General features: G+C 46.5%; 8 protein-coding genes across 8 annotated transcripts; 3 read left to right on the forward strand and 5 right to left on the reverse strand.

Moving 5' to 3' along the window:
* Positions 1–2623: 2623 nt before the first annotated feature.
* Positions 2624–3064, reverse strand: TREMEDRAFT_66581 (uncharacterized protein; the record flags this gene model as incomplete). The annotated part of the gene is made up of 1 exon (XM_007008612.1): positions 2624–3064. The coding sequence occupies one exon, from the start codon at positions 3062–3064 to the stop codon at positions 2624–2626; it is 441 nt and encodes a 146-aa protein (XP_007008674.1).
* A 1278-nt stretch (positions 3065–4342) lies between these two features.
* Positions 4343–5611, reverse strand: TREMEDRAFT_36289 (uncharacterized protein; the record flags this gene model as incomplete). Its single annotated transcript, XM_007008595.1, has 6 exons — positions 4343–4565; positions 4711–4829; positions 4878–4991; positions 5056–5177; positions 5231–5330; positions 5387–5611. 6 exons carry the CDS (start codon positions 5609–5611, stop codon positions 4343–4345), a joined length of 903 nt encoding a protein of 300 aa, XP_007008657.1.
* Positions 5612–6119: 508 nt separating this feature from the next.
* On the forward strand, positions 6120–6832 carry TREMEDRAFT_66583 (uncharacterized protein; the record flags this gene model as incomplete). Its single annotated transcript, XM_007008613.1, has 3 exons — positions 6120–6322; positions 6374–6655; positions 6706–6832. 3 exons carry the CDS (start codon positions 6120–6122, stop codon positions 6830–6832), a joined length of 612 nt encoding a protein of 203 aa, XP_007008675.1.
* Positions 6833–6980: 148 nt separating this feature from the next.
* TREMEDRAFT_66584 (uncharacterized protein) lies at positions 6981–7817 on the forward strand (the record flags this gene model as incomplete). The annotated part of the gene is made up of 3 exons (XM_007008614.1): positions 6981–7288; positions 7338–7652; positions 7697–7817. The coding sequence occupies 3 exons, from the start codon at positions 6981–6983 to the stop codon at positions 7815–7817; spliced, it is 744 nt and encodes a 247-aa protein (XP_007008676.1).
* Positions 7818–7972: 155 nt separating this feature from the next.
* TREMEDRAFT_72598 (uncharacterized protein) lies at positions 7973–9021 on the reverse strand (the record flags this gene model as incomplete). The annotated part of the gene is made up of 4 exons (XM_007008615.1): positions 7973–8254; positions 8295–8344; positions 8390–8698; positions 8750–9021. The coding sequence occupies 4 exons, from the start codon at positions 9019–9021 to the stop codon at positions 8172–8174; spliced, it is 714 nt and encodes a 237-aa protein (XP_007008677.1). The 3' UTR covers positions 7973–8171.
* Positions 9022–10898: 1877 nt separating this feature from the next.
* TREMEDRAFT_36273 (uncharacterized protein) lies at positions 10899–12689 on the forward strand (the record flags this gene model as incomplete). The annotated part of the gene is made up of 2 exons (XM_007008592.1): positions 10899–12251; positions 12507–12689. 2 exons carry the CDS (start codon positions 10899–10901, stop codon positions 12687–12689), a joined length of 1536 nt encoding a protein of 511 aa, XP_007008654.1.
* Positions 12690–13801: 1112 nt separating this feature from the next.
* Positions 13802–16612, reverse strand: TREMEDRAFT_46183 (uncharacterized protein; the record flags this gene model as incomplete). Its single annotated transcript, XM_007008598.1, has 10 exons — positions 13802–14079; positions 14132–14252; positions 14306–14412; positions 14459–14617; positions 14670–14702; positions 14757–15501; positions 15546–16144; positions 16191–16295; positions 16375–16441; positions 16493–16612. Coding segments are annotated over 10 exons (2334 nt in total), but the record flags the coding sequence as incomplete, so codon positions are not given.
* A 497-nt stretch (positions 16613–17109) lies between these two features.
* TREMEDRAFT_75009 (uncharacterized protein) lies at positions 17110–23336 on the reverse strand. Its single transcript, XM_007008616.1, has 37 exons — positions 23074–23336; positions 23010–23021; positions 22949–22954; positions 22868–22897; positions 22804–22811; positions 22729–22759; positions 22651–22682; positions 22418–22608; positions 22349–22372; positions 22122–22303; positions 21945–22071; positions 21804–21896; positions 21677–21755; positions 21492–21570; positions 21256–21445; positions 21148–21198; positions 21093–21104; positions 20950–21049; positions 20899–20907; positions 20800–20856; positions 20445–20756; positions 20118–20259; positions 20024–20086; positions 19817–19871; positions 19656–19754; positions 19203–19232; positions 18809–19144; positions 18573–18643; positions 18449–18525; positions 18267–18386; positions 18172–18212; positions 18077–18127; positions 17710–18031; positions 17556–17662; positions 17480–17512; positions 17381–17437; positions 17110–17328 (listed from the first exon to the last, which is right to left on the reverse strand). The coding sequence occupies exons 1-21, from the start codon at positions 23187–23189 to the stop codon at positions 20455–20457; spliced, it is 1731 nt and encodes a 576-aa protein (XP_007008678.1). The 5' UTR covers positions 23190–23336; the 3' UTR covers positions 17110–17328; positions 17381–17437; positions 17480–17512; positions 17556–17662; positions 17710–18031; positions 18077–18127; positions 18172–18212; positions 18267–18386; positions 18449–18525; positions 18573–18643; positions 18809–19144; positions 19203–19232; positions 19656–19754; positions 19817–19871; positions 20024–20086; positions 20118–20259; positions 20445–20454.
* Between the last annotated feature and the right edge of the window lie 57 nt (positions 23337–23393).

Below are 23393 nucleotides of genomic sequence, written 5' to 3' on the forward strand. Positions count from 1 at the left end.
GCATGGTGAATCTGATTGAATGACAAGTAAGAAAGTTGACACGAAGGAGTGCGGGTTCGGTGAGAGTGGCGGAGTTGATACCACTAGGCGTGCGAAAGGTGAGGAGCGCCTCCAGCGCGCCTATCACGGGTATTCGGTTCTGCCGATCGGCTCTGTTGTCCATTTGAGTTACTGTATCACTCTTTGTATATATTCTTTCATCTCCCCCTCCCTACATCATGCCCAACGACGAGCTCAACCTCACTGTGATTGGAGCCGAACTTGAGGGCATCAGACGGGCCCGGCATCTTGTGGCGCCGCCAGTCGAGGAGACCGTCACCGAGAGCCATCAACCCGTGGAGACCTCCTCTTCTGCAGATCCATCCCTCACGAGCAAGCCCGACCTTGATAGCCGCCCACTCCCACTCTGTCTCCTGTGTCTGACCAGACCACCGACAGCTGTTCTTCTCCCCTGTAAGTCTAACGACCACATAGGACTCACTGACACCAAACAGGTTGTCATCTAAATCTATGCTATCTCTGCGCTCCACTTCTCATCTTACGGGGTCGGCCTTGTTTCCCACCCTCATCTTCGCAACCATCTCCACACGTCATATCTGAACCTATCTATGTATCTGAATCACCTCACCATCCAAGACCAGTTAGAGAACCTTGGAACATCACCCTTTTACGAGCAACGGCCAATCACCCCAAATCTCGCCGCTTATGTCTTGCTGGATATATACCACCGACATCGGGTAAAGAAGGGGGAGAATACAGAGCACAAGATCTTTTGAGCCCCACGGAATCCATTGAAGATCTCTGTAGCACGTTAGGGGACGATGGGAGGATCACACTATCATCGACAGACAATAAGTGGGCATCGTGTCCTTTATGCCGCGCAGGGGTTAGCGGATGGTTGAGGGTTTACACTGGATAACGATGATCTGTCAAGTGAAAAAAATGTATACATAGTGAGTTGTATCGCCGCGATATATAAGTTGTATGAGCTCGATGTGTACGTGAAGAAGGTAAATTGTCACGAGTCTCACTCGAAGTTACGGTCCCCGATGGACTTATCGAATGAATCTACTCATGTCAGCTCTTGGGTTACTCAACGATGATACTTACTCTTCGCCCATAGATTGATCCCCCAACCACTTTCACCAGCTTTTGAGCTCTCCCAACAAACGTTGAAGAGCGGCAATTGCGCGCTTTAGATCATGCATGACAGTCGAATCAACCCCCAAATACTCCTGTACCTCCTTGACATTGGCAACCTCGTCCGGTAAACAACGCATGATGGTTCGGCAAACGCATCGGTATTCTATTACCCATTGCGATAGATCGTGTTCCGATTGGGGTTCTCGATAAGTGAATCGTCGTATTTCATCATCCCCTTCTACCCAACCAGCGCCAGTACGGGTGTCAATAACTTTCTCAAGTGTTCTTCTCGACCACGTCTCGACGTTCATATCTTTTACCGCCCTGACAAGCACCTGTCTGTGGTCCCAATCGAAGTGATAACTGATATGACCTTGGACTGATGGTTTCTGATGGTTACGAAGACAAGAGACACTGGGGCTTGGTCTCAACATGATGTCGTTATCGAACTTGTGGTGTGGTAGTCGGAGGTCGACGGTACGTGAGCTTGTGGGTGAAGAGGTGCGATGACGAAAGCTGATGATGTGCAGATACCTGGAACCAACCACTTCAACCTGAACTCCCCATGTTGTAGTTCCAATCCCGATTCTGTGGGGGATGCTATCATGGTATCGTACGACCTATCGGGCACGACGAAAACCCTCGCGCCCTTGAGGCGCCTCTTGATGAACATGTGTTCGAATATAAACTTGATCACGATGCGAAGGGGCCAATTTCAAATGATGATAATCAGTTTGGTGCATCGCCGATAAGGAATGGAGTGATTTCCTAGCTCTCATCCCTATTATGAGTCTGGTAGGAGGTGTACAGGGAAACGGAAATCTATGTACACAAGCGGTCAAATCCGTAAGTCTACTGCTACGTTTGGCGGTTGGATGGAACCCACGCCTATGATCCATGTTCCGTCAGGATCACGACACTGTCCCTTGACCACTCATCTCCTGACACGGTACCGAAGGCAGCCAAACGAAACTCGTCACGTTCATAGTACACCATTCGGAATGATAACATCGAACGTCAGATTAACCCCTCCTTTCGTCAAATAGAACTGGCTAGCAGGTCGACTCAAGTACTTGCAATGACCGAATCTGCTGAAACCGTTGGTCTTAGTGTACTCAAAGCTGAGGAACAGTATCAGTCCAGTATGATTTTGTGAGAACTTTCGAACACCATACTTGTAGTGGGCAAATCAAAGAATTGGGAATGACTGGCTTCTCCGAAAACGTGCTTGATCATGTTGTGCATGGTATGCTGTCGTTCGGCTTTTATATCACAGACGATATTGTCGTAATACAGAACTATCATTATATCATACATCCCTCTTCCCGCTTCACATTCAGAAACATGGTGGTTGCTGGGTAAGGAGTGTATGGCAAAATTGTTGACGAGGTAGTAAGCGCTCGAATGGGAGAAGATCATCATGATCATGACTGCCTTATTAGCATCTCGAACGCTCAATGCAAGAACATTCACACTCACATCAATAACGCCACCCCCTGAGACTTTTTATGAAAAAGTTGATTGATCGTAGTACCACGTATAAATCATACATCATCTCCGATTCGGGTCCAATCATCGTCCGCAGTTCAGGATGCTTCTGCATGTTGGAAGGTAGAGTTTTGTAGATAACCTCACACGTGTCGTGATAACTTTTCACCCATTCGGCTTGCTTCTCTGGTGCGGGTTCCTTGTATTGATGACATCTCATATCTTTATTATCCGTCACCCAAGGCTGATCCTTGCTGGGGACCTTTGAAGCAGCGCACGAGAACCAATCATCCCGGTACATACGAAAAGCCTCACTTGTCATGCGAGATCCAAGGTCGATAGAATCATGGATTATGGTGATGTTTATCCCGTGTTGTGGGTTGCCGGAGATGAGATCTTTGGCGCTGCAGTGTAGAGTGAGCGCGATCACCATGTCGTGAGTTGTAGAAGGGGATTTTGCAAAGTTGTCAAGTTGAGAGGGATGTGAATGCCGGGAAAGTTGTGAATGCCGTTGAAGTTTGTTAGTCTTTTATCTTCAAACGGTCGTTATCGCTAAAGAGTATCCGTCTTCGAATTTCGAATGACGAGTGCGGATCAGTTTCTCCTCACCATGAGGTCCACTTCGGTCGGTAAGAGATAAGTCCATAAACGTTCGTTTGAAGCATCAGTATATTTGATCTGTGAAAAACACGTACAAAGATATTCGTCATTAGATTATTTCATTTGTGGCGTTATCCTTTCCATCCTCTCCATGAGCTTCATATCTATCCGATAAGATCCGAAGATCCAACTTATACGCCCAATGACGCCCTTTTCAACCATCATAATCCTCATTGAAACCACCATGATACAATGCGGCCTCTGCGATCTCTTCGTCACTCATGTTCACTTTCCCTCCTTCCGTCACCGTCTATCTGTCAATACAAGTATACGACCTCGTTCGATAATGGAGTAGGTTGACTCACTTTGATCCTATCCATCAACTCTTCTAATGCCAGAACGACCAATTTAAGATCGTACATGACTCTCGACTCCAATCCTAGATCACATTGCACTCCTGGGAGTTCGGCGATAGCAGGAGGTAAAGCGAAAAGGATGATTTGACAAGCTTTCCTATATCCCATAAACCAACGAAGTTTGTCTTGTTCTTCTTTAGGTTCATGATATGCGATCCTACGTATTTCATCGATCTCTTCTACCCATCCACCATCGAAATCGAATACCTTTTCGCAAGTTTTATATCCCCAGTTGGGTCCGATCGATTGAGCGGCTTCGCGGATCGAAGGACTGATAGGATCTGGAATGGCGTATGAGGGAGTATAGGGATTACGACGAAAGTCGGATAGGAGGATGTTGAGATCTTTACTGAGAATAAGACCAAGCATATTTGATTGTGGTGTCAATTCCGTGAATGGGATATGTATACGTTGTTCACCTGGAATCTTCATATGTCGGTAAGTCGATGAAATACAGTTGTCAAAGTTATGAAGTTATATGTTTGGACATCGCTAGCATCAAGGCGTTCTCGCTTACCATACCTGCACCCTCAAAGCAATGCAACATTCGGATCAGTACGGTGCGTGAGAATTTAGGACAAGAAGGATCCCTGGAAGACGCGTTTTGGGGTGTATACATTGAAACGCACCAAAGATATACCAGGAAGAGATACATAGATGATAGATGGCATGTGAATGTAGATCCAACTCTTCTGCTACACGACTATCTTCGCACGATTGTTCTTCTTCTCGCTATTGGCATGACTCTCAAAGGTGACTTCAGTCTGGAAGCCACCCTGAACGAGCTTCTGGTCGAGGTCATAGCCTAACACGGAAACTTTAAAGTGTCGACCAATGGTGAGAGTTCGAGCTTTCAACTCGTCTGTGTCGGGCAACGAAACATCGGGGGCGTTACGGGTCCAAATAGATATCCGATAGCTGAACGTCAGCTCATCCTGAGGTGTACCCTGACGCGCTGGGAATTACAATGAGCAAAAAAGACGAAGAGGGAGGTGGGCTGACACAGGGCTAGATCGGGTGGAGTGGGGTCCGGAGGGGGTTTGTGTAGAATGACTTGACTTACAATCCCGGACGAGCAGAGACAATGACACCAGTCACAAGATCTGAAGCTTTAGGAGCCGGGCTTTTGTTGTCTGGCGTAGGTAAAGGAGTCTCAAACGTCTCTCCAATAGCAGCGAGCATCTGTCCCACTCAGCTACTTACTTGATGTTCTTGTTAGAACAAACTCACAGTATACAACCACATCTTATCAATGACGCCTTTGTTCTTCTCTCTCGGTACTTGAAGTGACCATTTCCCTCCATCTTTGTTTTGCGCGTCTTCCCAAGCGGGCATAATACCATCCTATCTCTATCAGTCTCCAAGTCCGGTGAAATTGACATTAGGAAAAGGTATGATTGAGACTCACTTTGAACAAATAATAATTCGCTTTTTGTGGTAATTGAGAAGGAGGTACAATATTGTTATACAAACCCCAAAACTCTTCGACCGATTCAAAAGTAACAACTTTACGTATATCGTCCATCCATCCTCCTGAACCTATCAGCTCTAAGCAAATCACTGAAAGGAGAAAAGTAGCTTACCATGGGTGGTATTAGAAGCTGGAGCTGAAGTAGGTGTTTTGGGTAAAAGTTTAGATTGTGGTGAATCGAAGAAAAGGGTCCAAGAGGAAAACAATGGATGCTATTTCCATCAGCCATGAAAGATCTTCCATCTCGTGAAATGAATCAGAAACTAACTTTGACATTGAATTTAGATTTACTGTCGAAAATGGTTTTAGGACGTCCATCATCCGCTTCTGTCTCTTCATCATCTTGTATCTCTCCATCTTCCAACTCGTTCTCCTCTCTAGGTGTCGTCACGCCATCATGAGAGGCGGAACTATCGTCTGACAGGATCTCCTTTGATGTGGATTTAGGTGAAGATATCTTAGCGGCGGCAAGAGCGTTGTTGAGAGCAGTCATGTTGGCCTGTACGGCATTGGGAGGTAATCCGTTTGTCGTCATGGTGTGTGGAAAGAAAGGGAGGTTGAGATTTTGATCGGGAAAGAAGACAATCAAGATGTTGAGATCAAATTCTTTGATATCGGATCTGGACGGACGGACAGTTCACTTTCAATTTCCTCAATTGTATGTGGTTATCTGACTGAGATACTGTAGGGATTACTATGGAAGTGGATGAGGGTTGTTCTGAGCAAATGGTAAAAAGAAAGGACAAAGATGGATATTTTTCCCTTGTTCTTGCCGTCTTTGGGAAATTGACGAAACGGAATCAAATTTCTCCAAACTTGTGGCGAAATCACTCTTTGTGGCACACGACCCCCGACTCTTCCATTCACTCTACAACCCCTGGTGGACAGTATGAACCCTGGGAAACCTAAGCTCACTGTAAAGCAACAACGACTAGAAGTTGGAGGAAATTTAACATCTACATCATATCCTCTTCCTCTATTTGTATCTTCAAACAAATGCGATGAGCAAATCTAGTAAAAAGTCCACTTCAATCTGGACAAGTACCCCATTGGTACCTAAAACATTATCTCTCTTCCTTCCTGCTATCATTGATGTGTTACTCTTTCTCTCTTCCACCACCACATTCCCCGTATTCATCTATGACCAAGACGGAAGAACGTATGATATAGCCGCTACTGGATTTGGACCGAACAATTACATGGGGTATGTCTAATCCCATTTTCTCCTCTTTGTTTCAGCATGACTTATTGATAGGAAATGGAATTATCCTCCACCTGAACAATGGGAATCACCAGTCACACAAATACCATTGGTATTGTTACTGGAATTTGTACTTGCTATTCTTCTCGGGGTATTCGTATTGTTTCTTGGATACGTCATGTACGCCAATCCTAAAGGTATCAGTCCCAATTGGCGTTGGTTCTTCACTATCATCTTCATAGGGTTAGTCGAACTTGCCGGATGGTGGGATTTCGCCATATGGCAAAGAGCCAAAGCAAAAGGACAAGATCTGAATGCGACAGTATTAGGTGGTTTGTAAGTTTATCACTTGAATCATGTCTGAATATGGAGCTGATGGCCTTTAGTCAATCAATCGGCGTTGGTATACTGGGAGTGATTTGGTTGATAGCGTTTGGCTTGACGATCAAAATCGAAAGAGATCTGATAAAGGCAAAGGCGAAAGCTAAAGCCAAATCGAGAAGAAAACCATAGACATGAGTACAAGATCGATCAGGTGGGTCAGAGACGAAATGAACCGACACGGTAATATGAAACCCTCATGCTTCCTTTCACCCAATAATCTCCGTGTTCATCCCTTCATACCCCTCAAGCTCCTTATGTAGTCGGGTGGATGACAGTCATGGAAGTGAGGAATACTCAAGGTGCCGTACATCGTTTCATACATCTCATCAGTGGTCTGAGCTGGTCTCAAAAAATGCCTTCCGACTCACGCTCACGGTCTAGAAGCAGATCCACAACGAAGCAGAGCACGACACCTAGTATTTGTACCGAATCCGCCATCTCCACATGGCACTTCATTCTACCCTTCCTCCTCCTCGTCATCATCGGTCTCGCTGGCGTCTACTTGATACCCGTCTTCACATACAGCAACGGACAAAGAACATGGGATATAGGTGCATGGGGTTATACGGAACGTGGTAATCCACAGTAAGTCGATGATACAGTAAAGTAGTCAGTCAGAAGCTGATATTGTTAGTATTCGATTCACGTCCTTACCGTATCCCACACCCGGCGAATGGCCCATCGCAGTCAAACACGCTCCAGTCATTCTTCTCCTTCACTTCATCCTGGGTGTATTCCTTCTAGCCTACATTTTCATTCTATGTATCATCGCAATGGCCACCGAAGCTCGCAAGAGAGGTCGTGTCGTACGAATGCCACCCGTTTGGGTCAGACTCATCGCGGCGATACTAACGTTAATGGTGCTCGTCGCCGCCGGAGGGGATTTGGGCTATTGGGTCGGCACTCAAAATCAAGGAATTGATTTCAAGCTTGCGGTTCTCGGGTGGTTGTACGTGACCTTTTACTCGCGACTGTAGACATGCTGACCGAGAGCGTTTTCGTTTGCGGCATTTTGTTCGGGTTGGGGTGGTTGGCGGTCCAGCTTCAAGCGATGAGGCTACAAAAGGAAGCTGAGAGAAGCGCAGCGCGCTCGGCCAGTCGACAACGGACATAAGGATCGGTCTCGGAGTTGTGATACACTTGGAGGATTAACTGGTCATGACGGTGTCAGCACATATACTATGTCTATTAGTTTTAAGTACTTCGCTGGCACTTCTTCAGGCTGTTGAAGCGGTTGAAAAGTTGACGTCAACGGATATTTTCAATAGTGCTGCTGATAACTCTCTACATCGCACAGCATTTGAAAATGGACATACCAATGTGTTGTTCTCTTCAGACTCGTAGTAGCAGACCTGGGGACAGGACTCAGCATATAAACAATGTGAAATGTAGAATACAAGGACGTAACAATGTATAATAATGAGTGCAGTACCGATCGATGTGCCGGGGGGACGTCTATCATGACTTTTCAGTCCTCACTCTCTCGATCAAACTTGTGCTTGCCCATACGTTCGTACTCGGTAATTCCCTTTCCTGAACCTACTACTCCAACTGGATATCAGTACCATTCTGCAATTCGACTGATACTCACCTCTGCCGAATGGATTGTCCGCAGTTCTGAACACCGACTTGCCCTCCAGACTGCTCATCAGTTCTGTGTCCTCAAGTTGGTAAGTCATAACATACCCGGCAATGTGAATACCCTTCTTCTGAGCCTTCTTGCCGAACTTCTCCCATGCATTCTTCTTTTCTTTGACTTCCTCAGCTCTCGCTTTTTGTGAAGCCATCCACTTTTCCCCTTTGAGCTTTTTCTTTTCCTTCTCCTTTTCACTCAATTCCTCAGCGCCTCTCTTCTGGGTAGGTACAGGAGCACTGGGATCATGTGGTCGTAGGGAAGTGACAGGAACGTTGGTGGATGAGGAATAACCTTTGAAGGTGATAGTGTATAAAGGAGAATCTTGAGATCCTACGACGGCTGATATTTTCGCTGGATACCTGATCTCAGTAAACACATACAAATCAAGCATGACATGAACGGAAACTGACCATTTCCCGTCTTTGTACTTGGCCATACAGTCCATACCCGCCTTGTAGGGTCCTTGATCCTGCCAGTTGACGTCTCTGGATTTACCTTTGGATTTGGACGGATCGACGGATTTGCTAGAACCGGCTTGAGCATCGAGGGCAGCCTGTGTGAGTTGGATAATGTCGAGGAGCTCCTCTTTGAGTTTGAGCAGTGATTCGTCATCTGGTTTGGCTTCCAGAGAAAGGTTTACATAGGCTAGTTGATCACGATAGGTCCGTAGCTCTGCTTCCATATTGGGTTGACGAGGATGTTACAGAATAGTCAAGTGCAATTGAGTACATAGAGAGAGTGGCCACCTCATCCACAGACTCAAGCGGCGTTTCGGCGTTTCGAATCAAGTGGCACACATACCACCTTAACATCTCACTTGCTGTCCAATGGTTGCTCTCATACAGTACAACTTACCAGTAACATACACCAGGAGAGACTGATCAGCGGATGAAGAGTCACTCACCGTCCCTCCACCTTGAACATCGTCGGCCGGCATTGACATTTCGGCCGTCAATTGCGGAATACCACCCGGACCCACTCCATGTGTCCCTACTTGACTCGGATCATCCTGTCGACCCCACCGTCCTCCGCCATGTTTATCTGGACCGGGCATTCGACGCTCGACTTACATCGGAACCGCTTCCAGTACCATAGCCTCTCATGTGAGACAGCAGAGGCCTGGAAGACGTCTCTGAGGTACCCTTCTAATTGTCAAGACGTCAGGGGTTTCTAACGCACGTTCGTCAATCGTCAATCGTCACCCCGGCTCGGAAGTCGTCCCTGAATGTTTCTTCGAAAAACTCAAGTCTTATACTGCTGATTTCTGATGCTACCAATCTAAAGTCGGAGCATTCAATGCGGATGTTCCGGTTCTTCGGGGGTTCCTGGTATTCTTTATGTCTGCTGACTACGAGTCACCGATGTCAACAAGGCGGGGTCCAGTTTTGGGGGTCTTTCTTTCATGTCAACTTTCACGAACGTGTCGCAAGTATGGCCGCAGACCTCCAATATAAATATCTTGGTCTCTTGGAAGAGGCTCTGTCAACATCTTGATCGTACTGATCCACTGACCGTTACCTCCCGGAGCGACTCTCAACATGGTCCTTCCTTCTCTTATCCTTGCGGCCTTGCCTTTCGCTGTCGCTCTCCCTGCCCGTAGGAGTTTACAATCAACCTTGTATTCGTCTTGGGCCAATCAGCCAGTTTCTGCGGGAACTACTGTTCCTTATAGCACGGCAAGTTCTTTTCTTTTCCAATGACGATATCATGAGCTGATAGGTTTTAAAGGCATATGTGACACCTCAATATTACCTCTACCCAACTTCTGGGGTCGTTTACAACCCTTACGAAAGGTTCACCCTTGTGACCCTCTCTTCCGTGAGCTGTTTTCAATCTTCCAAGAGAAAAGCTGATGTTGGAGAAAACGGCATCGAACACCACAGGCACTTTGGTGTATGGATACGGTGGTCAATCCGTCACCATACTTCCCAACGGAGAATATTCAATCACCAACCCGGCACGCGAGTATGGTCCTTGGATTCTCCCTCCTGTCGTTGGAGAAATTCAATTGTGTACCTACGTATATATGGAGCCGAGTTCTACCAACAATTATAATCCTGGTCGTGACAATTTCGACCTCAAGACTTTTACTGCTCAAGTCGGTTTGGGGGATCCCATTGCTGGTGAGCACGATTTTCTGTCAATGATCTACTTGACTAACCGTCAGCTTTGTGCCTCTACGTCACAGATGGTTCCACCACCACTTTCATCCCGAGTTCCTCGGCATCGGCGTCAATTTCCACTAGCACCAGCGTCGTTGTCTCCAGTTCGGCCTCTGTGTCGTCTTCATCGGTGTCATCGGCATCTGTCGCCCCCTCGAGCTTTTCTTCGGCACCCAGCTCGGTCGCTTCGTCAAGTTCTGCACCATCAAGCTCTTCGGCGTCTTCTACTTCTGTCTCCGCTTCGAGCTCTGTAGCTTCTTCAAGTGCGGCCGGCTCATCCAGCTCCGCCCCTTCGTCGGTATCTAGTGTATCTTCGGTTGTGTCCACTTCTATCTCATCAGCATCCAGCTCCGCTTCTGTCGTTTCTAGCTCTGCTTCGGTCTCTGCTTCCTCTTCCATGGTTTCGTCCACTTCCGCTTCCGTCAGCTCTGCTTCTGTGTCATCAAGCGCTGTCTCCTCAAGCTCTTCTTCGGTCTCTGTCACATCCTCCGTGTCGACGTCGTCTTCCGCGTCATCTACTTCTGCCTCCGCCTCTTCTTCCGCCTCTGCAAGTGCTACTGGACCCAACCCCGCTTTCCAAACCAACGTCACCTTCAACGGACAGACATACATCAACAAAGGCTTAGTCGGATTCGGCGCCATCTCAGGAGACGCACTCGACTCTGCTGGTGACAGTATAGGTGGTATCGGTTCTGCCATCGCATTAGAATGGTCACAACGAAACGGTGATTCTTATGAAGGTGTCATGATGGTTCAACCTGATCGTGGACATAACACAGTTGGAACTATCGATTATATAGGTCGACATCATTTCATTTATTTCACTTTAAACCCATATTATTCAAGTACAAAATTAGATTATCAATCGGCTAAATCTACATTCCAACTATCATATCAATCCTCTGTATTTTACAAAGAATCCGATGGAAATCCTACTACCGGACTTGACGCTTTGGGTGTTCGTAATTCGACAATCCCTCTTCCAATCGCAAGTTCTACTTACGATCATATTTCCGTTGACAACGAAGGTCTCATCATAAATTCGGATGGTACGACTTGGGTTTCTGATGAATATGGTCCTTACATCTATAAATATTCTTCAGATGGTCATATTTTAACAACCATCGAACCTCCCAGAGCCGTTGTACCATATTTAAACGGTCAAATTTACTTTGGAGCAGGTGATGAAGATCCTACTCCTGATACTGGACGTAAACCAAATCAAGGATTTGAAGGTATAACAGCATCACCAGATGGTTCAACACTTTACGTTTTATTACAATCTGGTTGTATGCAAGATGTCGATCTTAACGGAGAAGGAAGATTTACAAGAATGTTCATTTACGATGTCACTTCTTCGGTTCCTATTTTACTTCACGCATACGTTTTAGAATTACCAGTGACCAATGGGAAAGCAAAAGCTTTAGCTCAATCGGAGATTCATTATTTATCACCAACTACTTTTATGGTTTTATCAAGAGATGGTAAAGGTAATGGTGATACTGATAACGATTCGAAACATAAAGATTTCTTGTTATATTCAACAGATGGAGCGACGGATATAGTCGATATGGATTACACAACAGGTGTTAAACCTGTTTCTCCAAATGGGATTTTAGATGATGGTTTGGTAGCTATGCAACCTACGGAATTTATAGATTTACTTGATGATACTCAATTAAACCGATTTGGTTTATGTAACAATTGTGATTTCTCTGTAAATCTTATAAATTCAAAATGGGAATCTATCGTGAGTACATTTTCACTTTTTCCACACATTCCATCTTGTTTCCCCCCACTCTTTTTTATCATTTCCCACAGTAAACAAATATCTCGATATACCAGTGTATCAGTGCATCAGTGCTCCGATAATCCGTGGATATGATGAATCTCGCTCATAATCTATCCCGATGATCAACACTAGACTATCACGGGATGAGTGGAGAGGAAGATGGAGTTGAGGAAAGCAGAAAAGGATGTTAAAGATCACTCACTAACATCATAGGCTCTCGCCTCGGTAGAAGACCCAGATTATCCAAACGATTACTTCCTCTTCTCTTGGTCAGACAACGATTTCATGTCTTTAAACGGACATGACGTCACTGGAGATTTCTCTGATCCTTATTGCGTAGAACATGGTTATTCTCTAGATAACCAAGCTCTCGTTTGGCGTGTTACTCTTCCTTAGGTGATCCACCCAGAATCTGACGTGTCGGATCTTACCGCATAGTCTCCATTTTCAAAAAGGAAAAAAAGGAAAAAACAAACAAACAAAGAGTATCAGGGGGGATTCATGGACAATCAAGGACATTGGATTAAAAAAAGATGATAATCGAAATACCACTTCGGAAACATTGTGTTTGGGAAGAATTAGAACTTCAGTAAGATGCGCGAGAAAACATTCGTTTGAAGGGGGAAAAAAAATCGAGATCGAAAGGAAAATAGGTATTCAGTATAATCATGATGCAAAAATTGTCATCTACCAAGATTCTAAACCCAGATAAGAATTTTGCGACCTGCGCTTTCAAACTACTAGCAGAATACTCTAACTCTACTCGTATGATTCCATCACCATCTTTCATCTCCATATCTATGTCCACCATATGGATGATACGGATCTTGATAACCTCCTTGACTATTTTGTCTAGATTGTTGATGATGATAATTCACACCACCCTCTTGTCCTTCCTCTACACTATCCTGTCTAACCATTGGATATCCCATATCCTGTCCATCATCCCATCTAGTACCAGCATGATCCAGCGAGCTACCAGTGGCTGAACGTCTCATCGTCGGTGGTGTGTAACCGATAGGAGGTTGAGTATAAGCGATGGGAGGATAAGGTACGTTTTGCTCGTAAGGTTGAGCATGTTCCAATAAAGGTAGTTGATGATCTGGATCTGAAGGAGTGGGTTTATGACCTGGATAGGGACGACTGGGTTGACGTCGAGCTTGATACAACTCAGGTCGACCATTGGGTATGAGTTGATCTGTCGAGTGATTATTATCCAAAGGTAAAACTGCAGTTGAAGTGTATGGAGAAGGAATAGTGTCCTGTGTCGGGAAAGGATAATTTCGATATAACTCATCGGCACTTGGGGTGGGAAGTCGAGAAGAGAATTCACTCTTTCCTCCTAGCAAATCGGTCGATGCGATAGATCTTGCATCATCTTCCGCTTGATGAGCTTCATCTCGTGGTCCATCACGTAGAGGGTCATACTCGAGATTCTCCTCACGTACAGCTTTGATGACGACACCATCGTGACTGTGTTTGGGTGCGAACCATGGGTAAGCGCTGAGTACTTCTCGAGCTAACTCTTCTTGTTGTTTGTGCACCATAATGGTGAACAACTTGTCCGCTTGTAGAGCCGGATGAAGGAATCGTTTCTCCATTTCAGAATGATTGGTGCGTTTCTCTGACAAACTGAGTCTCCTTTCGTTTTCAGCTTCCTGCGGTGTTGGTAGGTAATATCTAAAAGCCTTTTCAGCTGTCTTGCCAAGGTAAATCTTGAAACCGATGATGATCAGAATCGGAGGAACGGATGCCAAGCAGTCGAGCCATCGCCTACGAATGAGACCTGTTGCTGTCTGGTCAGCAAGATATAAGGAGTGAGCACTCAAGTCACTTACTGAGAACCATGAGCAGTTGCATGAGGATGCAGCAAGCCAGAAGACGGTTGATGTAGACGTTCCACTGACGACCACCACTCTCCGCACGAGAAACATACACGTAAAGCAACTGGTACTTGTACTGTGGTGTGTCAGTGCATACCCTTGACAAGTGGAACGCGAGAAGAGGCTCACGACCACATTTGAGAACCAGAACACCAAGCAGGTACCAATAGCAACGAGCGGTGCCAGTGGGGCGTAGACGAGGCCGACAGTGGCTATGAAGAGCAAGTTGACAACGACTACTGGGTCAGTCGCCGAAAATGAGGACCCAGAAGGTAAACCTACCAATAGGATATTCAAAGTAGCCAGGCTTGGTCATTTCGCGGATGTCTCTTGGGGTATGGGAGAACATGACACGACGGAGGGAGACCATGGCCAACTTGATGAGCTGGATCAACTCGAATATGACCAGAAAGCCACGCAATGGAAGCCATGTGATCCAATCTGATGACGGCGTTAGCTCCCGCAGTGTGTGCGTAACTAAAAGCAGACTCACATGTGCTTTGCTGTACGTACGTCCCTTGGATTTCTGCGTATGTCAGCCTGGGGTCAAGGATAAGGGGAAAGGGGATGGGTTACTGACCGTAGGGAATTTGCTTCAGGCCCTCAAGTACCTTCGAGGCCGATTGATGCTGTCCGATCTGTAGGACCACTTGTGCGATGGCATTGTAGAAAACCCCAAGAAGGGAGAAGACAAAGAGTGTTGAGACAATCATGAAGAAAAAGTAACGAGCAGTGACGGCCCTGTCTAGTCGAGAGGATGTTGTAGCGCCCTGATACTTGCTGATACGACGAATGATGATTGGAAGCAGATAGCCGAAGAGAGCAGACACAGCGGAGGGCAGTACACCGGACACGATGGAGAAAGTCCAGTTTCCCCATTGACCGGCATCCTTCCACTTTTCCAAAAAGCCAACGTACAATGCCAAACTACTCAGATTCGCCAAGGTGGATACCACGAGCAGCGGAATGGTATTGATAAAGCACACGACGCCGATGATAACGAATCCGAACCATGTCCTTGACTTGACTTCAGCCGGCTCGCGGGATATGTTCGCCCAGACAATGTCGTGTGGCATAGGGGCCAGGTGCAACGAAGCACCGTACAACTCCTTGAGCTTGCCACGATGAGCCCGAGCGATCCGATGGGCTTCTGTGATAGTTTTGAAAGTGACGAATCCATAGTTCTCTCCTTCCACTCTTTGCAGAGGTGCTCCACCTTTCCTAGCTTTGCGTTCTCGGCGAATGAGGGACTCTACGGCTTTCCGTTTGGCATCGATTCTATCGCGCAGAAATTTGATTTGTTTTGCGAGGTAGTCGATGGCGTCCTGCGTACGTCAGAATGAAACCACCATGAGATGACCAAACTCACCCTCTTTTCTCCTCCAAAACCAAGGAAACCACCCTTGGTGATGATTGGCCTTTTATTGGCAACTCGACCTCCTTTCAAATACTTGACCAAATGAGCTTCCAACTCGGCCACTGACTCGTTGTGTTCCTCGACCATTTCCGGGAAGTCATCCAGTCGTCGACCGATGGTTGTACAGTCAATTTCGGGCCCGATCTTGATACCATCCACTTTGAGCAATCCCATGAGAGCCAATAAACCTTCATCTGTTCTATAGTCTTTACGAATACGAGTGACCATGAGTGTTCTCGAATAGATTTTCGATTGATAGGCTGGAGAACGAAACCATCGATTTCGAAGCATGACCATTGTTTGCCAATTACGCCAGATAAAGTACATGATAACGAAATTGATGATGTAACTGACTCCCAGAGCTGGCCACATCCAAGCTCCGGAGACATTTTGGATGGTGAGGAGACTGAGAGCGTTCCGTTTGTCGCTGTCGATATATTTGACATTGTAGATAACGTTCACGACCAATAGACCAGCTGAAAGGACAGAAATGACGGTGAAAGCGTTGCGTAGTAATCTAAGGAAACGTAAAAAAGTCGCAGCGTCAAGTCCTAATGTGGTCAGCGACCGAAGGCATCAGATGTGTAAAGAGCGTACCGATGTTGGCTATCATCTGTTCCTCTTTGAGGTGAATGACGGGACTGAACCAGGCGAAGAAGCCATTGGAGATAGTGGGAGGAGGTGGTTCATAGTCGGGGTCATCTAGTGGATCGGCAGGTCTAGGGAGTTGATATTTGACCTGAGTATCAGCGTGTTGTGACTGGAGAGGTATGAGGTGAACGAACCTTTGGAGCATAAACCTTCTTCTCTCTAGGTCTGAAAAAGGAGAAGGCTATGACGGTAGCGATCTGTGGTGTCAGTGTCAGCACATTGTCCGGAGTGGAAGGGACGAGACATACAGAGATACCGGACATAAGGGCCACCTGAGATCCCACGGCTTTTACAGAGACCCTTGAGAGGGAGTTCTGTTGATTGGCGACGAGGGAGGAGAAAGCTGCACCGTCGAAAGTTTGTGACATGGTGAGAGATGAAGTGATGTAGTGTTGGTGGAAGAGATGATTAGGATAGGGAGATGAAGAGATGAAAAGGTGCAAAAATTGAAATTTGAGATGATGTCACAAGGGGGAGCTAAGGAGATTGGGGGTAGCGCTGGGCTAGATTGGTGAGATGGATCCACCTGGGAGAGCCGAGTCGCGGGTCGGGACCAGCCTTATATGTGTGTAGCAGTAGTAGCGATAGTCGAGCGATATATAGCAGAGCAGGTGAAGAGATGATATTACTATGATCTGTCATGGGACATAATAGTAGTGAATCTAATGCATGGTGGTGCAAAGGTGCTTTTGTCCCCCCAATCGGTCGCAGCCGTGGCCCGTGCACCTGCACCTTATTGCCCCCCCCCTTTTCTTATATGATGCAAAACCTGAAACGCCATGGCATCGCCTCGACGCGTCAGTCACGTGACCCGATTGCATCTAAGACTAAAACCACTCGTAGATCGTAAAAACTATGCCCCTCTTCATAACCTCACTTCGGCCTCATCCTCCAACACTACCTCACCTCGTCCACACGACGGAACAACTGCCAATGCTTCTTCCAAAGACACTATCTCGTCCGTTTCAGCAATGACCATCAACATTTCTTTCCCCTCCAAAGTATCTGTCCTGTCCACTTTACCCAACGTCGGTCTACCCATCATTTCTTGAAAGCTCATGATTTGCGTCGCTCCCTCGTGTGTCTTTTTATCAGCTCTTTCTCATAACTCTGACCCTGTACTCAATCACACTCACCGGTGCACTCTCACAGTCTGTTTCTCTCTTTCTATTCTTCCATGCCTCTTTGACCCCCTTATCGTCAGTTCAGATAACACCGTGTAAAAATTTACTCACATTCCTCAAACAAGGATCCACCAGTAATCCGATCTGTCCGTCAGCAACATTTCCTGAAGGGAGCAGGTTGACTTACCAATGCAAACAATCCTCCTTCAGAAGTGAACACTACACAAAATGCAATGTACATGGCGAAACCTCCATCCTTGTCGAATCCAAGCGCGTACAAATACACATCCCCAACTAGTGTGTCAACTATAAACTTCTTCAATAGAGCCAAAAGGACTCACAAACTACCCAGAAATTTACGAAAATCAACGCGAGGGGATACAATGACACTCGAAGGGCGATGGAGCTAAATCGATCACCTAGCAATACCCCACCTCCTGGTCGCACTGCCATCTCTGTCGGTTCTGCGGTTCTGATGCTGGGAACGAGAGACAGTATACTTCGTCTTTTACTTTGAGCCGGACTATCTGGAGGTGATGGGATAGGAATAGGAGCTGAGTTTCGTCGGAATCTACTGGGCCGAACGAGTTTACGATTAAGGATGTTACCTGCGGATAAGGCTTGAGAGGTTGCACGACCGTGACGGAATATGGTGACAAGCGACTGTTGGTCAAAAATCTTCGTTTCTGAGCGACATGAAGAACTTACCCATCCAACGCATACGGTGGAAATGATTGATGCTAAACATTGCCAAGCGTGCTGTATCGTCAAACGGTGTTTCCTCGATGGGTAGGAATACGAACCAAGTCAAGTACCATAGCGCGGAACCGAGGGCCTCTTTCAACTGATCAATCAGCTCTTGTACTATGCAAGAAAGAGGGTGGGAAAGAGTACTGACCAATGGCGAAATAACATGCTTGGACGTAAGGGTCATAACCGAAATGGCCCAATATAGCAGGCACTACGGGAACTCCTAAACTCAAGACGAATGATCCGAGGATGTACCACCTTTCCACGCCTATGGCACTCAGCGTCTTGATGTCTGTGGGATTGGATCATTTCGAAACAGGAAATACTCACGATAACGCACAGGATTTATTTGAAAAACGACCGTCAAACAGAGGTTCAATCCGATACAACAACAGATCCAATTACAGCTATTTGTCAGATCTTCGTGAGGGTTCACATATGTTGAGTGACTCACAAGAGACGAGAAGACATGAATAACCAACCACCAAAACCACATGCGGGACTTTTGGCTATTCTCGTTCGTTCCTATCGATGAGTACTTGTTTCCGTTTTTCAAAAATCCTTCCTTTTTTCATCGACAATGCGTCACCAATGAAACCCGACCTCCACCAGGGGCGATGACTGCGGATTTGTGAATTATATTTGCAGAGAAGGAAAAAGAAAAGGAAAATTCGAACGATCTAGACTCACCTCACTCATCGGCCCAAAGAAAATGATGAGAAGGGTAGCACGTATAATCTCCGCTCCCATCATCCATAAAAATAGTCGAAACGAAACCCTATCTAGACATTTCCTAGCTGGTGTCGTGTATACCCAAGCAGCAGAGGCAAGTACGACTAAACAACAGAAGATTGTGAATGTTACTCCGGCGAACATTATATGTCTTCCAATCTGTTGAGTGAGTGGTCTATTCCATCTCCCTTGGATTATCCCATTTCTTCTCTCTCTCACTCTCCCCCCTTCCTCCTCTCTCTCACTCTCCCCCTTCCTCCTCCCTTGTTCTCTGTCCCCTATCGTGTCCCCTTCCTCACGAACAGTATTCGCCTCGACAGTTGACGAAAAAAGAAAGATGAAATTAACTCACATTGACCGGCACAGGTTCTGAAGCAGTCGGCTGTAAGTCGTTCATCTTCAATACCAAAATGAAATATTGACAAATCTGCCTTCAACTGTGACGGAGAAGATTGCTGGTTGACGAGTGATATATGGGCACAAGGACTTCCTATGCTTTATATAAATATGATGAAATCTCTGGGAGATCTCTCGATAGTGATACTATCAATCACTAGTCGACATTCCAACGATCCAGCGATCCCACCATACAATTGGTCCACTTTGCTCTGTCTAAGAGGGTGTATCTACTGTAGTTTTCACTTGAACTCAAAAAGACGAGTCGATGGGTTCCCGGTGGTACGATTCTTCAGGCATGATGCTATAATCGGGTGAAAATGAGATAAGATGAAAAGAAAACGGGATTATGGCATTATGAAATTCATTTTCAAACCCGAACCCGAACCCAGACCCGAACTCCACTTACCATTGACGGCTGATCCGCTGGCCACTGGTTTGGTCTAGAGTAATGCAGGACATGGTCAAGTAGGGTACAGTCTTGAACGGATAAAGTAACGTCTATCAGCTGTATTGTCAAATAGCGGGTGAAAGTGGTTAGACTGATTTCGTCATTCTTTACAGACTTACCTCTTTCGTATTTTTAGTCAGTCGAGAAAATACTACTTCGAGATTACCATTATAGCTGAGGCAGGAGAATCGGGGAGGATGTGAAAAAGTTCAATGATCAATGACATGCAGAAAAGTAGCAATGGGATAAAATGTCTATATGCTACATTTTAGGTTGATTCAATGAAAACTTTGAGACTCGGTCAAGGATCTTAAGATGACACGTACAAAAACCCCATCTTCCCATCCATCCATCTCAAGACCAGAGACCAGAGACCGAAGAAACTAGTCCTCGTTATGATAGTCTAATCTTGAAAGTGACCTTGAAGCAAGATCATCCCTAGGTCTAGTCCATTCGTCATAGTCGTGATTCGGGTCGTTTTGTGAAGACAACGAGTCAATGTCGTATTCCCTAGCTGCTTCCACATCCACCTGGCTTGTACGTTCGATATTTGGTCCGAGTCCTATATCATTAATCTGTCTTTTCAATGTTCAGTACCTAGTGCTTCCACACCCATCATTTACACCTCGAGAACCAATGCTTTGTGTTAAAGAGGCATCTTGCGGATGCATAGAATGAGGTAGGGGTAGGTGTGGTGTGGTGTGGTTCAGAGGATGATTTATCATGAGCAGGTACTCTACTACTCACTCGCGAGTTCCTATTGTTCCCCATTGAGAGGATTATAATTCCCTCTAGGAGATCTACGCCGAGGACCTCCTAATAAACCACCCATAGCGTTACTCAGTCGACTGAACAGACCTGAACTCGGCTCGACATCCCCTCGATGATATGGCAAAGGCGAAGGTTTGCGGGAAGTGGGAAGTGAAGAATTCAGAGTACGAGAACGTCGACTTCCAACCAATGATGAGCTTTCGGATCCTAGGGAGTTGTCATCGTTGAGATCGTCGATTCGATCGTCGTCCGAACCATCTTCACCATCGTCTTCGTCTTCTACAATTTCTTCACTGTTAGCGTATCGCCAGTCAGAAGATCATCCACGCACCATCGCCGAAGAGTTTGTCCATCTCCTCCAGAGGCACGCCCCGAGTCTCGGGATACACTGCGGGTCAGACATTTGCGCATGGGTAGAGAGTTGACTAACGGAAGTATACTGTACATCAGCAGAGATCCCTGAGATGTAGAAAAAACTTACCAAGTACGAAGGAAACAGCACAGAAGAATGCGTGCATGGGATACAACCTCCACCCTATCAACTCCTGAAACAATGGGGTAGTCACCCCGACCCAGTAGTTCTGAGGTCAGCTGTATCTTCTGCTCAATGATGCATAAACCCACAAAGAGCCAATTCTATTCATGTTAGCATAATCTCATCACTGCACTGATCACTCACCGTAGCGGTGGATAGAGAAACACCTTTGGCCCGGAATGCGAGAGGCATGATCTCGGGAGGGTAAAGCCTGTTTCTTTGTCAGCTGAATACCAGAATTTAGTTAGAAACGTGCCATGGGACAGGACCCCAACTTGTCCCAAACACAGCGTTATATATAATAACACAAACGACCACGGCGTTGGGTGTGATAGCTTGATCTATATAGATCCACCAGCCGGTCGCAGTCAGGGCGACAGCCATGGCGAGTGCACCAGTGAGAAGGATGGGTCTTCGACCTGCGCGGTCCATCAGAAACCAACTGCAATGTCAGTGGAGAGGCTCAAGAGAACGAGAAAGTGACGTACGGCAAGAGGGTGCTTAGAACATAGAATAAACTATTGATTCCAGTCATGAGGATAGCATCACGTCCAATCCATCCTGCCTCTGAATCGTCAGCTTCAGGTAAAGGGCAATCAAGCTTGACTGACGCTCAAATACAAGTGCTAGGCGGACATCAGCTTGAGGTCCTCAACATAAGTCGTCCACTCACGAGCATAGTATGATATCACTACGTGGAGTATCAGCTGTATTTCACTCTCGCTAAGGATGAGCCTACCATTGATACCGTTCTGATCCCATCAGCTTCTCACCTCGGTATTTCGGAGCAGCCGACTCACCAGTTGCGCAAACATTTGACTGCTCATGGCGATCAGAACCCGACCTTTATACCTCCTCCATAAAGCTCCATAAGACCTGTCACCTACTGCGCGCTAGTAATATCAGCCAGATGTACATGCAAGGTTCTGGGGACAGCTTACATCGGCCAACACCGCATCTCGGATTTCCTTGTACTCCGCCACTACCCTCTCATCGTCCAGAGCATTACCCTGAAAGTCCGCAATGACCGCCAAACCCTCTACTTCTTGATCCGTATCAATCAAATACCTGGCCTTCTCAGCTTTTGTGGTCTTCAGCCGCGGAAGAGCAACACTGACCGAGGTGATTCTGGAGTGACGAAACTGCCAATAGCGAGGATAGCACCTCCGATGCATTGAACACTCAGAGGCAACCGCCAAGACCAGTCGGATTGGATGTAAGAGCTGGCGTAGTCGATCCAGACCGAAGAAGCATAACCGACGACATTACCGGTGAACTCGACTGAACCAAGCAGACCTCTCTATCCCGATGTTAGATACTAACCTTTACCAGAGCAGATACTCACATGATCGGCCGGTGATATCTCAGACTGTACGTGTCAGCAGGTTTTCCTCGACTAGAGCAGAGTATTCACCTGATATATCGGTACAACCATACTCAACATTCCTACCCCAAAACCACTCGTTATTCGACCAACGATCATGGTGCTATAGCTCGTGCAGAAAGTTTGGATCGCTCCACCAATAGTGAAGACGAACGCTCCTGCGCGAAGAGTTATACGACGACCATAGTTGTCTGCCAAAGGGGCGGCGAGCAGGGAGGTGACTGTTAAGTCAGCTAGGTCTCCAGGAGGACACGCCAGCTCACTGAATGCGCCTATTTCCAGCACGGCAACCATGCTGCAAGTCTCAGCGACGTCATGCTGCAGAAGAAGATTGGACTCACTTGCCTATCTCGGTAGATGTAGGCTGATTGACTATGGGTAAGTCTTTGTGTCAGATGGATGGGAACAGAGCTCACAGTATGCTCTAAAAAGGTAAGGGGATATATCAGCTGCGCCCCAAGGAACGTAGAGACTACTCACTTGAAGTACGGCCCTGTGATGACTCCTGACAGATGTCAGTACAGTTACGGTTGAGCACGCAAGTATAAAGACTCACCAGACATGACGCTGTGATAGGACAAGGGTTAGCTACGCGTCTATGCTTCTACCAAGCGTAACATACCCTTGGTCATATCTAGTTACGGTCAGCAGTAGCTACTGAGACGCTAAGCGGGATACTGGCTCACCCAAAAAGCCAAACACCTATACTCAAAAATACTGAGACGCTGTATAATAACTTCTTCCCTTTGAGCTTGTGAGCGGTCTGTCCGTGGACATGAGGAAGGGAGGGGTCAGTGGGCATGTTGCCAAGGTGGCAGCCGTTGCCGCCGAGAGTGACGAGACAGCTTGACAGGTTTTGCGTGACCAGCGGTTCCAGTACGACTCAGCCGGCAGGAATTACAGAGGTAGTCCGAACGATAGTAATGGTCCTCGTCTTGATCCCTTTGAGGTGTGATGGGGGGTTAGGCTGTCAAAAGAAGGTCGGAAACCACTTTAATTGTCGGGC

The sequence above is a fragment of the Tremella mesenterica genome (assembly GCF_000271645.1).
Source record: "Tremella mesenterica DSM 1558 unplaced genomic scaffold TREMEscaffold_26, whole genome shotgun sequence".
Taxonomy (NCBI): domain Eukaryota; kingdom Fungi; phylum Basidiomycota; class Tremellomycetes; order Tremellales; family Tremellaceae; genus Tremella; species Tremella mesenterica.

Excerpts from the sequence above, each read along its gene's own strand:
- TREMEDRAFT_75009 (XM_007008616.1), bottom strand. The coding sequence starts at position 23,189 with ATGCCCACTGACCCCTCCCTTCCTCATGTCCACGGACAGACCGCTCAC. Across the intron at positions 21,571-21,676 it reads AGTGATATCATACTATGCTC|AGGCAGGATGGATTGGACGT; the intron begins GTGAGTGGACGA and ends CTGACGATTCAG. Across the intron at positions 21,199-21,255 it reads GGGGTCCTGTCCCATGGCAC|ATCATGCCTCTCGCATTCCG; the intron begins GTTTCTAACTAA and ends TACCCTCCCGAG.